Here is a 15,113-nt window from a genome sequence, read left to right as displayed (position 1 = left end):
AATTTCCATTCAAAAGAAAATAATAAAATTTACAAAAATATCAAAATTTCAAACTTACGTCAGCCGATGGACTTTAAATTAACGCTAACCCTAGAAGTGTGAAAACGAAAAACAAAAAGAAAAAGTGGGGCATCCATGGAATAAGGCATTTCTTTAGGGGTGAAAGCGTGAAGTTGCAAAAAGGCTTTAAAAACACTTTCTTTAAATTTTCTCCCTTTTTTTTCCCCTTTCAATTCACCCCATCTTCTCGATCCGCGACGTCAACGAGGAATAGAGGGGAGAGAGAAGAAACCCTAGGAGGGAGAAAGTATCCCTCGATTTCCTCTCACTTTCGCATTGCGTTCCAGGATCAACCTCCCAAGGTGAGCATTTGCTTCCAAAACCTAAAAGATCAATTTTTTCTTGTTATGCACGAATCTGTTTTTTTTCCTGTTTGATTCCCATTTTTGCTGTTTCAGATTTCCCCCCCTTTTTTTCCCATTGCATTTGTGTGGCTTTATTTTCTGTTTGGGGTCTGGGAAAATGCGGGAAAGGGGGAAGAATTGGTGGGTTTTGAATGTCGGGGTTTTTTCTGGTTGTTTTTTGGGTTTTGCTCAGCTGGGCCTTGAGCTTTGAGATTCAATTTCTTCTTTGTTTTTCTCTCCCAAATTTTCTTGGACGCCAACCGGTATATTTCAAGTCTTTAATCCAGTTGTTTGATTATTTATTTCCATTTTGAATTTAGGGTTTTTGTGTTTCATTTAGTTGCTGATGTTCTCGGAGATTAGTAGCATTGTGTTTGAAATTGTTTGCTGATACCCTGCATTTTCTTTTCCATAAATCTTAAGGCAATTTTGTCTCTCCCAATGAAAAAAGTGTCATTACAGACTATTTAAGTTAAAGATTATCCTCTGTTTGGTTGCTGAGTAAACTGAGGAAAGTGTTGGAACCATGTTAAAGAGGCATGATATTTGCCCACCAATTAGTGACCTGGAGGAGTCAGAGGAGCTAGGTGGTCGAGCCTAACTTATTTCTAGATGCTTTAAAAATTATATTTTTTTATATGAAAAAAAAGCCAAATAAGATACATAATTTGTTAGGGAACCTACTGGAAAGGGTTTGTAGAAGGCTAATAGGAGGGAATGGAGGGCATCTTCCCTCACACCATATTTTATTTGGTAAGGCACAATGGATAGGAGTATGTTATGATTAATATTACTAGGACAGGTCTTTGAAGAATGTGTTACCATGTTGTTTAGGATTGCAGAATATTAGGGTATTTCAGTAGTCAATTACTATTGCTGCTTAAAGCCTGGGTCCTGCTAGAACATACATTTCAGGAAGGAGTCCCAAGATTTCTAGTTGGTACGTTTGATCCCTTTTTGGAGCTTATTTGTGATATAGGAAACAAGAGCCTAGATAGAGGATTTAATGAGATAGAAATTTGATAGAGATGGGCATTTTGCTTTGTAATCCTTCTTTAAGGCAGATAAGGCTTTTTGGTTTGCTTTTGGTTTATGTTGGGTGAGACAAAAATATGGCTATTCCAGAATTAAAAGATCCTTATTAATATTATCTTCCTAGTGCATTGGCCAAATCAAAGTTATTACTTTGCTTCCTTCACTCAACCCTGCAGACTAAAACTCAAAGTAAAATAAAGGCCAAACTGGGAAACAATCTCTAAGAGGATTTGCAATGGGTTTGCAAAAAGGGATGCTATCCTCAAAATCCAGCATTTTGCATTTAGTTTTTTCTTGTGAAGCAAAAACTTTTTTTCTTTTTTTTTTTTTTTTTTAAATTATATATAATATTATTATTTTTTTAGATTTTTTTCCTTTGTGTTGCATTTCTATATTTCCTTCATTTGGGCTCCAACAAAATGCAGGAAAAGGAGAAGAAATTGAAGGATTTTGAATGTTGGGATTTCTTTTTGGTTATTGTTTTGGTTTTACTATAACTGGTCTTGATTCATGAAATTCAATTCTTTTTTTCTTTTCTTTTCCTAAGTTTTCTCAGCAGTCAAATGGCTGTTTTTTTTTTTTTTTTTTCAATTGAAGTGTTTGTTTATCTATTTTCATTTTGAATTTAGGGTCTTGTGCTTTGTTTAATTGCTTATGTTGTTGGAGAATAGTAGTGATCTGTTTGAAATTGTTTGGTAGGACCCAATATTTTCTGTTTCAAATAATTCTCTCTTCCAACAAAAATAGCTGTGATTAGGGAAAAACCCAGGTGGTTGGGTTCTGTTGACTGCCCTTTTGAGCCTGATCTAGCAGAAAACTTCACCTGACAATAACCCTATTGTTGCCAAGATGAATGTATTCTCATTACCTCACATGTTTTTCTCCAAAACAAAAGTTTGAAATATCTTCTTTCTCTTTACATATCTAGTGATGCATTATGTGTATTAATTTTTAGAAGTAATATGGTGCTGGGCACATTTCCATGGAAGTTCATTCCCTAGATTATTGACTGATGTGGTTTCTTCTTAAGAAAAAAGGGCCAGTGTAGCTTCTTAGAAATATAAAATTGCAGCAAATTAATGCTATTGTAGGTTAAGGTGTCATTCTTCATATATGATCTTACTGGTATCACTAGTTTTTTGCTACTACTATTTAATTGGATGACATACTTTGAAGAATGGCATATTTGTGAACTGAGGCTTTACTGAGTACATTATTGAATAATGCGTGTAAAGACGCAAATGTTTCTTTTAGTCATTCATTCATCAGTATCAGTAGTGGGTCATGTTATTGCTCACATTTTATCTCAAAAATCTTGGTGTAGCCAACTGAAAGAAATTTGAAGATCTTGTTCTTTTAATTAGCACATTATTGAATCATGCGCGTCATTGTATACCTCCTGTGTACATAGGTTGAGGCTACTTTTGTTAGATGCTTTCCAATAAAATAATGTGCCTATATAAAAATAAAGAAAAATAAAAAATCATCTTCTTGTTGCTTTGCACATTTATTTTCTTTGATCCACTTGCAGAGTTACTATTCATGTTGTGTTTTGGTTAGTTTAATTTCATTTGTAGAAGAAAGATCTTCATATCAATTAGTTTTTCAAAGGTGACGATGCTAAAATTTCATTTGGGAATTTCCCATTTCCCTTTTCTTTAACATATTTCTTCTGTTTAATGATCCTATCTTTTCCCTATCGTTTTCTACTATATTTTTTGACAGGGATTGGTTGTTCTTAGGGTATGGCAAATTCCAAGGGGTCATCAAATTTCAGAAATATGATTTCTTCTGGGAAGCACTCTTTACTTCCTCCTAAAAGTCCATTTCCTAGCATTTCCCCCTCATATGCTGATTATGCCCCCAGTCCTGCAATTGGATCTAAAGTTATTGCAAGGCCTAGAGAGGGAGGAAATACACATCACCAGCGTACTTCCTCTGAAGGCTTTCTTATAGAAGAGCAACCTTCTTGGCTTGATGATCTCCTCAATGAACCTGAGACACCTGTGCGTAGAGGTCACCGGCGTTCCTCTAGTGACTCCTTTGCGTACATGGATGCAACTAATGTTTCTAATATAGATCATACAGCTCAGGATGAACTCAAATTTAGAAATTTGATTTCTGCTACTTCATGGGGATCTCAAGACTTTGAACATTACAAAGATGCACGAAATGCTTCTTTTTATGTGGAGCCAAACTCTTTTGGAAGACAAAAGAATAGGACATCCATGACTTACTCAAGTGGCCTTCCTTCTACCAGGGATAGCAATGTCCTGCAAAGCTCAGGATCTTCATGCATTCCACACGAAACAGATGGGGTTTCATCAACAGCCACCGAAAAGCAGGATCTGGTTGAATCAAGTCTACATGACCCTAAGGCTTCTTCTGAAAGAAGGGATTGTTCTCATGCTAAGCCTTCTGCATCTGAGACAGATACAAAGCGTGCTAAACAGTATGTTATTTACTCATTTGTTTAAACTATAGTATGTATTTATATTCCTTGATGTTGCCTATTAAAAAAAATCCTTGATAGTGCATTAATATTATAACCTGGCACTTCTTTGGCTGCTGCTAGTTTGTTGCTTTGATACAACATGTGGGTTTAGCCATGTTCTCCAATTGTCTACATAGTTTAAAAGTAATCTTTTTGAAAATAACTGCATTTGTTTTTCATGTTGTTTAGAATTATACGTCAATTGTGGCCTATGTTGTTCCTATTGCAGGTAATGTTGCTCAGAATTATGCCTCAATTGTTTTTTGTTGTGTGTGCTATCGAATTGTTTTGTTATGGAATTTTGTTGTTTTTAGTGGATGAGAGACATGAATAATTTGTGAGTACTGAAACACGGACTTCTTGTAGGGAATCAAGTAAATAACCTGGCAATTCTTTTACCTCTGTTCAAAGATTTGTGTAATTACTATTTTTATTAGTCTGTGTATCAAGCATTGTGATTTTCACTATGAGGGTGATTAATTTGTCCAAGATTTGTTTCATTATTTTTATCTTATAATACTAAAACCCTACATCATTTATGTTAGTTTGTCATTTTTGAGAACTCTCAGACTACAATAGAACTCAAATTATAATATTTGAAATCCACATAATTTAAGACATAATATGCCCTATTTTAGGATGCTTTTACAAATAACATATGATGATATAAATCGTGGTTGAATGATTACCAATCTGAAATGCTAAATTTAGCTAGAGGGAATTTGACTGGAGTTCTTTATGAATGGTTTGCCATTGATGTCTGTTCTTTTGGACTTTGTTTGGGTAGGAAGGCCTTTGGTTTTGGTTTGTATTTGATGTCTTTTTTATAGCCTTTGGTTCAAAGGTCCTCATCATCCATCAAGTCCTTTCTTGTAATTTTTTAACCAATAAGATTTCTGGTGTCTTATTAAAAGAATTTTGTATCTAATGTAGGCAATTTGCTCAACGCTCACGGGTCCGGAAACTTCAGTACATTGCTGAGCTGGAAAGGAATGTGCAAGCTTTAAAGGCAAGTGCCCAAATAAAAACTGAAGGATTGCATAACTTTGATAGCATTTCCTTGTCAAAAGAAGGGATTATGTTTTGTTAAGAACCACTGAACTTAGTTTTATGTACTTGATTTCACAGGCAGAAGGGTCTGAAGTTTCAGCTGAGCTTGACTTTCTCAACCAACAGAATCTTATCCTGAGCATGGAGAACAAAGCCCTGAAGCAGCGATTGGAAAGTTTAGCACAGGAGCAGCTTATTAAGTACTGTATGTTTCTATCTTTTTCAGTTAAAATCTGATATATGTGTTTATTCTGTTTCCGGAAAGCTAGGTCCCTTCTTATGACTAGTTTCATTGATCAGGAGCTGTCTAGATGGGAAATTGTGTGTGAAGATGAATCAGTAACATAGGATAAATCAACAATTTCATATGAATTACCAAACTGCAGATCTGAAACAGGGGACAGCATGAAGCATGACCTCAAAAAGATAGTAGGACCAAGGATGAAAACATCAGTTTTCATGGATATATCAGTAGTTGGATTTTACGAATATACTAGGATATATCAGAAAATATCAGTGGAAATTTTGACAAAAAAATCGATGGAAGAAATTTTGAGGAAAAAAAAATGATAAAACAAGAAATAATACGCATATTCAAGTTATTACTTTTAAATTTTATATATATATAATTTCTAATATTCGATAATAAATTAATAATATATAGAACTTGAGAACACATTTTACATAGATCTATCTAAAAGATACAAAAGAAATGATGATATATGTATGATTTTAAAAATATTTATAATTTTTTATTTCTATTATGTTTAATTAATATAAAAAAAAGATATGAACAAAGACTCATTAAAAAATTTATGATAATCATTTTTATATTTTTAATACTTAAATCAAATTTGGAAATAAGATAATTAAAATTAAATTATTTATTAGATGTTTGTTTTAATATCTTATGTACGATAAAAATGTATTAAAAATATATTTATTTTTATTAAAATGAGAAAATAAAAAATTGTGTGTGTGTGTGTGTGTGTGTGTGTATTTATTAGCAATTGTAAAACAAAAATCACATTAGTCCAAGTGGTCATGAACTCTTTTGCCATGTATAAGAACAAGGGGGGTTCGAGTCCCAATATGGTTTTCCCAAAATTTTTAGAGCTTTCACCAAATTGTTAACCACCGAAATTTAATACTTAAATCAAATTTGGAAATAAGATAATTAAAATTAAATTATTTATTAGATGTTTGTTTTAATATCTTATGTACGATAAAAATGTATTAAAAATATATTTATCTCCAAAATTCCTTTATCTTTTTTATTAAAATGAGAAAATAAAAAATTGTGTGTGTGTGTGTGTGTGTGTATTTATTAGCAATTGTAAAACAAAAATCACATTAGTCCAAGTGGTCATGAACTCTTTTGCCATGTATAAGAACAAGGGGGGTTCGAGTCCCAATATGGTTTTCCCAAAATTTTTAGAGCTTTCACCAAATTGTTAACCACCGAAAAATAAGCTTTGACCTTTGATAAATACTGATTTATCGAAAGAATCCATATAAATCAGTAAAGATCCCCAAATATTGGCTAAAAATCCAAAAATATCAACCAAAAGATATATCCACTCAAATATCTTGTCATTAGCCATGTAAATATGATATTTCGGGGAAATATTGGCGATATTTCCCAAAATTTTATCCTTGAGAAGTCAAAGAATTTTTTTGTCTGTAATTTGTGGAGTTGGGCCAAATTGCATGTAGGTGAGGAGGCGTTCTCCCTTATAGGCTTCCTGGAGTGGATAGCATCCACCTAAAGGGAGGTGATTCTTTTTGTCTTTGTTTTTTGAGGCCTTAGTCACCTTGTATACTCCCTGTATACTTTGTGGCGCTTTGCCTTTTTAATGCATATCCTTTACTTATCAAAAAAAAAAAAAAATTTATCCTTGAGTAGGACCTTGTTTGGCATAAGCGATATCAATCTTTGCTAGCCATACCGGTATTGTGCAACTCAAAGATCTTTTGGCCATTTATCTTATCTTATTCTTGCTCTTATAAACAAGGTTCATCTTTATCTTGTCATAGGAATGAAATCAACAGCCCTTTGCTTTTCTAGACCTTACGCTAGACGATGGGCAATATTGTTGAAAAGCCTTAAGCTATGTTTTGGAAATGCTTTTGAAAACAACTTTAAAAAACAGTTTTTGAGAATAATTTTTGAGGATTTTTTCTGGTGTTTTGTAGAACAAAAGTTTGTTTGGGAATGTAAAATGCTCTTAACCTATTTTTTATGTTTTTAAAAATAACTTTTATGTATGGTGTTTTATTTTTATATAATTATTTTTTAAAACAGTCCTTAGAAAGCAAGTGAAAAAAACTAAAAACAACTAAAAGATGTTCTATCAAAATACATTGTTTTATATTTTTAAGAACAAAAACTGTTTTTTGTTTTTTGGTTGTCAATTGTGTTTTCCTGTTTTTTGTTTTAGGGTACAGAAAACTATTTTAAAAAATAGCTATCAAGTAGGGCCTTGATCTCTTGTGATCAATCAATGATTAACCAGAGAATTGATCTGTAGAAGAGGCATTCATCCCATTGCTAGGTTTTTGGAATGCTCTCATCTGGCACAGTAGTGTAGTAATGAAGTTTTCTTTTATGATGTTTGGCTTTCTGGTTGATGTTTGAGTGCCTTCTTGATCTAGGATCCAATGCACCTAATATTTGGCAGTTGAATAAGAGGATGCTACATTTTTGTAGTGAAACAAGAATAATTAAAATGGAAAGAAAAAGGACAAATGTCATACCATTCCCAAGATGTGATATAGTTATTGCAGACCTCAAAACAGTTATTATGGCGGAGCAATTATTTCAGCAAATTTAAGTCCCCTCATCAGTATGTTGTTTCATGCATTCAAGTTCTCTTGATTCTACAACATGGTTGCCTCCTATCTGGTGATCTTTTTTCCATTATTTTGTTATGAAACTTAAATATCAAAAGCTTTTTCTGCAGTGGAACAAGAGGTGTTGGAGAGAGAGATCGGAAGGCTACGATCCTTGTATCATCAACAGCAACAGCAGCAGCAGCAACCACAACAACAGCAACCGGCTTCTAGCCACAGGCGCTCCAGCAGCAGAGACCTTGATGCCCAATTTGCTAACCTCTCTTTGAAACACAAGGATAACAGTTCTGGCACTGATGCTGTGACAGGTCCTCTACGTATTTGAGTTCATGATGTAGCTGAGAGAGCTTACCTTTGCTCCTGCTTTATCATTGGAATGACAATGACTGAATCGACATTTTCCTTATGCAGGATCAAACCAAGCTCTTCTAGTCTTGGTGCCCTCTCTTTTCCCCTGTTTCATGCATTTTCCTTTCTTTAACTGCATCCTTTGTCCATTTCCTTTTGTTAAATTAATATCCACATGTGCACCTGGTAGTCTGTTGCTGGAAAATTGTATTTCTGGCAGGTGACTTGCCGGAGGTGGTACTCAAAAACAGGTTCAATGCTTCTATCGACCCTTGTATTGTTCATGCGATTATAATTCATAAAGTTTATTTCCTCCATTTTCATGAAGAGTTTCTTGTGGGATCCAGCTGAATGCAAAGATCTTCAGTTTCTTTGACTATGTTTGTTTGTGCATTACTTGTAAGAATATGATATCTTGTAAAATGTGTTTAATAAGAATGTGTCCTCTTTTTTCTGTTTGTCTCATCACACTTCATTTCAGGTATATCTAGCATCTTGGTGATGGCATCCTTGTCCCTTTTCTTCTTTTTTAGGTTGGGCAGTGTTCCTTGTCTTTTGTTGGGATATATTTGAATCTTAGAATCTCACAAATATTTTGTTTCAATACTTGAAAAAGCAAAATCCCACTATTTTATATTTTACAAACACAACCATATGATCTCAGAAAAAAAAAAATCCACTAAAACATCTGCAACTAAAACCCTAAGTTGTATATTTTTCATCATTGTAAGGAGTCATAACTTATAACATTACTACAACTGACAATGACAATAACAAAATGATGCAAATGCTTGGTGGGGTAGCCGAAGGGCCAATGTTGGGGAGCCTTGGGTATTCATCTGGTGGGGGCATGACACATTGATCACCATTGAAAGATATTTTTCTTGGAAAAGCCCATCCTTCTCTAAAAGTGAAAATCCCTGGATCTTTGTGTAGTAACATCTCCGTTTGTACATTCCCACTCTCACCTGCTTGCAGCAGCAGCTCATTGTAGTACTGAATTCCCCAGAACATCCCAGTATCATCTGAGAAAATGGTTGACAAGTTGAGTGGAAAATGAGAGAATTCATCTCAGTAAAGGATCAAAATTCACTTACTACCAATTACATAGATAATAACTCTCACATTAAGCTTTGCAGTACAAACAATGCTATATAAGTGTATAAACAAATGAAATTATAGTACGAACAATAAGACTTAAAAATGTATACGTGGCACCACCCGATTGGTGGTACCTTTCCCGTAGATTAAAAAAAAAAAGACCAGAAAATTCCAAGGTGGGTGCATTCTCAAACCATCTAAAAAGCTCAGCATAGATCATATATACATATATAAAATTCTAAAGATAAAGTGGGATATGATCCTACTTACTGATAGTGCCATGTTCATTTAGAGAGCGGTAGTTGAAGCTGAAAACCTGTGTAATGCTCTGCAAGTTGGGGTGCAGCACCACCAAGTTCCAGGCAGAATAGTTCTTCACCAGATTCAGATTCGTGACTGTGATCTTAACCCTCCAATACTCTCTGTAACTTGTTTTCACATGCCAGTGCACCCGGATTGGGCACATGTGCCTTGAGCACCTCACTAGATCCGGCTGCTGTCCATCTCCCTGAGGCAACAACAATGGTGTTTCACCAGGCCTGCACAATAGAAATTGAACAGTGAAGGAGAAGGACATTAGGAGTCAGAACTTCAAGTTGAAATGATCCCTTCTGTCAGCAGTATTCTTGAATGAAAATTGGCTGATGAAGTTAAAACTTAAACTAAAATCAAAATCACAGTCCCGTGTGCTTTCTGTTCTCAAAAACAGTTTTCAGTTTATAAGAACTATTTTTCTGTTTTTGAAAACATTTCCGAATTAGATATATTACTTGGCGCATTTGGTGCCCGGTATTCCTTCACAGCCACAGCTGCATTGGGGGCATGGGACAATGGTGCTGTTGTAGAATGCAGATAAAGAAACGCAGCATGTTGGGGCCGTCGATGCTAGAAATTGCGAGTATGAACAACTCACGTTCCATGTCACTGCAATAAATCCACATTAAACGTTGGCCTTGTTACATATGTTTACATAAAATATAAGAGAAAATGTATGGGAAAGAAAATAGCGAGAGAAAAAAAAAAAAAAAAGGAGGGAAATAAAAATAAATTTAAAACCGATAACTTCTTTTGTCTTACTTTAAAATCTTTTAACTTATTTTAATTCTTCTATGCAAATATTAAATAATACGAAAGCATTTCAAACAAATTTTAATTATATTTTAATTTTCTTTCATATTTTTCATAATACAACTAAATATAAAACAATCATTTTTTAACCTTTTTCTTTTCTTTTCTTAGTCCTTTCCGATGGAGAACCAAACATAACTTAAATATAAGAAACATATAAAATTCACTCCAGGTAGGGGTGTACATGGTTTGTTCGACTAGATAATCTAATATCTTTATGCATAAAGATAATCAATTCAGTCATTGTGGTCAGACTCTATTATGAATTTTTTACCACATTTTCCATATGACCCTTTTATATCTTACTTATCTGATACTATTAAAATAAGTATGAAAAATTGATTTATTTGAAACATTTCAATTCGGTTAGACCATTTTATCGATTCAATCAATTTTTTGCACACCTCTACCACGAAGAAATGAATTTCATAATAAAGAAGTCCAAAAGTGAGTTTGACAGTAATTTTTTTTAAATACTTTTTGTGAAAGTGTTTTCTTTATTAATATTTTTAAAAAATCATCTATTAAGAATTTGTTTAATAGTAATTTTAAGAAGTATTACTAATTTATTTGGTATTTGAAAATTTTTATCAAAATAATTGATTTCAAATGCTAAAAAAGTTAAAAACACTTCTTGTGATCACTGTGAAATAAGAGTGTGTTTGGTAGCTATTTTAAAAAACGTTTCTAATCTTTCTAATAAAATATGAATATTTTCAAGTGTTGGAAAGTATAGAAACACTTCCTAAAATCAAGATCAAACGCCTCTAAGCTCAAGTGTTACTCTAGAAAACACTATAAGTGATTTTTTAAATTTTCAAAAATGTTTTTAGATTTTGCCAAACGACCAAACTACCAGACCTCAGCTCACATTTTTCACATTTTCGATTATTAGGAAAAAAAAAGAAGGAAGAAAGAAAGAAAGACATGAACTAGCTATACCATACAACACAAGACTGGTAGAGAAGTACACTTACTGAGAGCTTGTGTCCAACGGCGGCCTCCCTCCTCTGGAAACCTGCTGGGTGGGACCTGAAATGGATCTCCACAGGTATATCCAGGAACCCCAAGGCTGAAATTTCTGGGCATGGTCATGTCTGAAACGTTACTAGAAGCAGTGCCCACATTCATCTGGAACATGGCCCCATGCTTACTGGGGTCTTGTATCATGGAGGTGAGCAGGCCGTCCCTGCAGCAATTAGCCACCTGCTTGTTGAACGGAGTTCCGGGCCCTCGGTCAAGGATCAATGGCGTCTTCTCGCAACAGTAAGGGAGTTGTTCTCCCTTGAACTCACTGCAATTTCCTTGTTCGTGCGCCAAGGCTCCCCACATGTCCCAGATCACCTCGTCTCCTGGCCATGTCCAGCTCAACTTCCAACCAGGTGTCTCAATATGCCTATACAGTTGGTAGTTGATTATCGATACCCTTGCCTGTAAGTTGAAGCAGAGTGTAAGATTTTCTTAAACAATTTTGGTAAATTAAAACAATTAGGCCGGTTTAGCAATTCTTTTCAAGATAAACACTTCAACGATCAGAAACTGTTTTATATTATTTTCGCTTTTTTGGGGGACGGATGTTTAAAAATATAATTAAATAGACATGAATGATAATATATATATATATATATATATATATATATATATATATATATTATTTTTAAAATATATTAAAAACAGGTTTAAAGTTTTTAAGTTTCTAAACAAATTTTTATCTTACAAAACAGTTTTTAAAAATGATTTCTATAAACTATTTTTTAGAATTGTTTTTTTTTAAAAAAAAGTTATTCTTAATTTGTAAAGTGTTTTAAAAAAAATAGTTTTTTTTATTATTCATAACTATTAGAAAAGTGATAAAAAAATAAAATAAAAATTATATAGTATTTTCAAATAATATTTTAATTCTTTTTCAATTTTTTTATTTCTCATGTTTGTTTTAAATAAAATTATATAAAAATAAAATATGATATAAAATAAAATATTATAAATAAAATCTATTTTTAAAAGATATTTAAAAAATATACTTAAAAACATTTCAAACTCTTAAATAAGTTTTTATTCCATAAAATATCAAAACACAGTTTTCAAAAATAATTTTTTAAAACAGTTTTTTTAAAGAAAAAAAAAAAAAGCACTTCTCAATCGAATATCTGCTGATCAAATTTTATGCAACATTCAAATTAGAAAGAAATAATGTATAATACAAAAGATTTTGAATTATGATTTATATTATTTTTTAAAATACTCTAAAAAAATATTTAAAAACATCCCAAATTTGTTTTCCAAACAATGACTTATTCTAAAACAATTTCTAAAAAAAAAAAAACTTTAAAGAAAGTGGTTTTGTCAAATCCACCTGCACTTTGACATTCTCAAACAAGATCCTATTCAAATTCCTAATCTATCTGAAAAGGCATAAGAATTCAAGAAAAAACCTTATCATATTCCTAACCCCATCATTCCCTCTACAGACAACATCAAATCATCTGGTTCATCACCATGCCCATTCACTCATGGTGTGTTCACTTGAAAATACTGAAATACCCCTAACCCATGTATGAATGCCCATTACTATCCCATGTGAGTTGGATGTGGCAAATAGGGATTGGGCATTGGATCAACCACAGACAGCTTTCTGTGGAGGTCAGTGGTTCAGAGATCAAGACAACAACAGACAAGCCAGTACGGCCACCACCAAGCACACACGTGACCTGCAATTCTGTGTGGGCACCCACATCTCTGTTTGCCTTGAATTAGACCCACTTTTCAATTCTCAAAGAGGAGGAGCCCTGGGTCTAAGAAAATCAAGAAGTGCCCATATCAAAATTGCCTAGAAAATGAGAGAGAAAACGAGGGAAAATGAGAATGAAAAAGAAAACTCACATCATAACTACTAGAACTCCATTGTAAGACATCCCATTTGATTGCTATATTCCCATTGGGATCCAATGGATCATACCCATCTGCATTTCCGATCAAGAAATTCAATTGAATTCTCAATTAAAAATGAAAAAAATGAATAATTTTTTTGCAAAAATAGTACTTACAAGAGGGTGACATGAAGGTGAATAGAGAGAAGAACATCAAAATCCAAGACCAACCCATTAATCTCCAATCAAAAAACTCAAATGGGTCTCTTTCAGAATCTCAAATCATGTTAAGAAAAAGGTGGGTTTCTAGAGAGAGAAAGAGGAGAGAGAAAGAAAGAAAAAAAATTAAATGTAAGACAGCAATGGAATGAAGAGACAACAATTTTAACTAGCAATTGCATTTTCTGTCTCCCTCCCCCCCTCTCTCTCTCAAAAAAAAAAAAAAAATTATAATTATGAGGAAAAATTAACTAATTAATTTTTTTTTGGATTTCTTTTGCCATATTTGGATGCTGAGAATGCGTCTATTGAAGAGTTTGTTGAGTGTTACATTTTCAAAGCTCACGCGTTCCACTCCGTGGCCTTTGGGTGTCGTTTGGGTGATTTCACTTTTGGGATTTTTAATTAATTAATAATAATTGCCTTTAAGCCTCCCCACTTTATTTTTCTTCTTGGATTGTCTGCTTATGAATCCTTGTACTGCGTACACATGGCCTTGTTTACAAAATATAGATGAAAAAAAAAAAAAAACCTAAAAAAGTCATTTTCATAGATAATGTATTTTGAAAAAAATAATTCACATTTCATATATCGAAATAGTGTCTACCTCACATTACTCGAAAATGCCCTTACATGTATTTTAATCTTTAAAGTAATACCGTTTTGATTTTAAAATAACATTATTTTGGTAAAGTAACATTATTTCAAACTTAAAATACCATTTTTATTTGTCGAATGATATACCATTCTTATATAAGTTGGGTTGGTATGTATGATAACTTATACATATAAAAACATTTTCGAGTATTGTGAGGTAAATACTATTTCAATGCATGAAATAAAAATTATTTTTCTTAAAACACACTGTTCATGAAAATAATTTTTTTGAACTCTCTTTTCGTCCATATTTTGTAATAGTACATGTTTATATACCCCAATGGTCAGTAGTTCGAATTCCCTTAGGACCACTTGAGGATTTATCCAATCATTAACTTCAAGATCCACGAGATTAGTCAAGATATGTGTAAGTTGTAAGTTGACCTGGACAATATAATACATGTTTACATAATTTTTTTAAAAAATTATTTTTAATATTTTACTTTAAACTTTAGATATTTTCTAATAATAGATGAATAATCCATTAAAATCATATTTATAACTTTTATTTAAATTATTATTAAGGAAAAAGATAAACGATATCTTCTTATTTTCCTTTTTAATGTAAATTTATTTTTTGCTTTATAAATATAATAAATGCTTTTAAAATATTTTATAATATTAAAAGCACTTATGCTTATCTAATAAACAAATTAATACCACAAGAAATAACACCACTCAAACACAAGGAGAAAAATATACACTACCATTTGAATTCACAAGATAATCAAATATGAAAAAATCATTTTTCTTAATTTTTTTTTTTCCTTAGTATTTTTCCAAGAACTTGAAGGAGAAGGTGTTGAGAGTAGGCAATTTTCTGGGGCAATCTCCATCTTCCTCGACGACCTGGACTGCCAGGTCCATTCAGGGACATGTCTCTCAACTTTCTTCTCAGGTTTTTCGTTCCTCCTATGGTCTGCATGACTAAATCAAAACAATCTATTCTAGCAAATC

At 32.8% G+C, this 15,113-nt stretch overlaps 2 protein-coding genes across 3 annotated transcripts; one reads left to right on the top strand and one right to left on the bottom strand.

Moving 5' to 3' along the window:
- Positions 1-232: 232 nt before the first annotated feature.
- On the top strand, positions 233-8,638 carry LOC117927077 (uncharacterized protein At4g06598). Of its 2 annotated transcripts, none has more exons than XM_034846476.1 (5): positions 233-362; positions 3,182-3,891; positions 4,867-4,942; positions 5,062-5,188; positions 7,947-8,638. In XM_034846476.1, exons 2-5 carry the CDS (start codon positions 3,185-3,187, stop codon positions 8,159-8,161), a joined length of 1,125 nt encoding a protein of 374 aa, XP_034702367.1. In that variant the 5' UTR covers positions 233-362; positions 3,182-3,184; the 3' UTR covers positions 8,162-8,638. The 2 variants fall into 2 exon arrangements, with proteins under 2 accessions (XP_034702367.1, XP_034702366.1); XM_034846475.1 differs by having other exon boundaries at positions 3,165-3,891.
- Positions 8,639-8,788: 150 nt separating this feature from the next.
- LOC117927076 (COBRA-like protein 2) lies at positions 8,789-13,683 on the bottom strand. Its single transcript, XM_034846474.1, has 6 exons — positions 13,458-13,683; positions 13,294-13,373; positions 11,391-11,844; positions 10,056-10,209; positions 9,556-9,824; positions 8,789-9,209 (listed from the first exon to the last, which is right to left on the bottom strand). Exons 1-6 carry the CDS (start codon positions 13,513-13,515, stop codon positions 8,926-8,928), a joined length of 1,299 nt encoding a protein of 432 aa, XP_034702365.1. The 5' UTR covers positions 13,516-13,683; the 3' UTR covers positions 8,789-8,925.
- Positions 13,684-15,113: the final 1,430 nt, after the last annotated feature.

This window comes from Vitis riparia, chromosome 12 (assembly GCF_004353265.1).
Source record: "Vitis riparia cultivar Riparia Gloire de Montpellier isolate 1030 chromosome 12, EGFV_Vit.rip_1.0, whole genome shotgun sequence".
NCBI classification, from domain to species: domain Eukaryota; kingdom Viridiplantae; phylum Streptophyta; class Magnoliopsida; order Vitales; family Vitaceae; genus Vitis; species Vitis riparia.
This window is presented reverse-complemented; position numbering and strand designations above follow the sequence as displayed.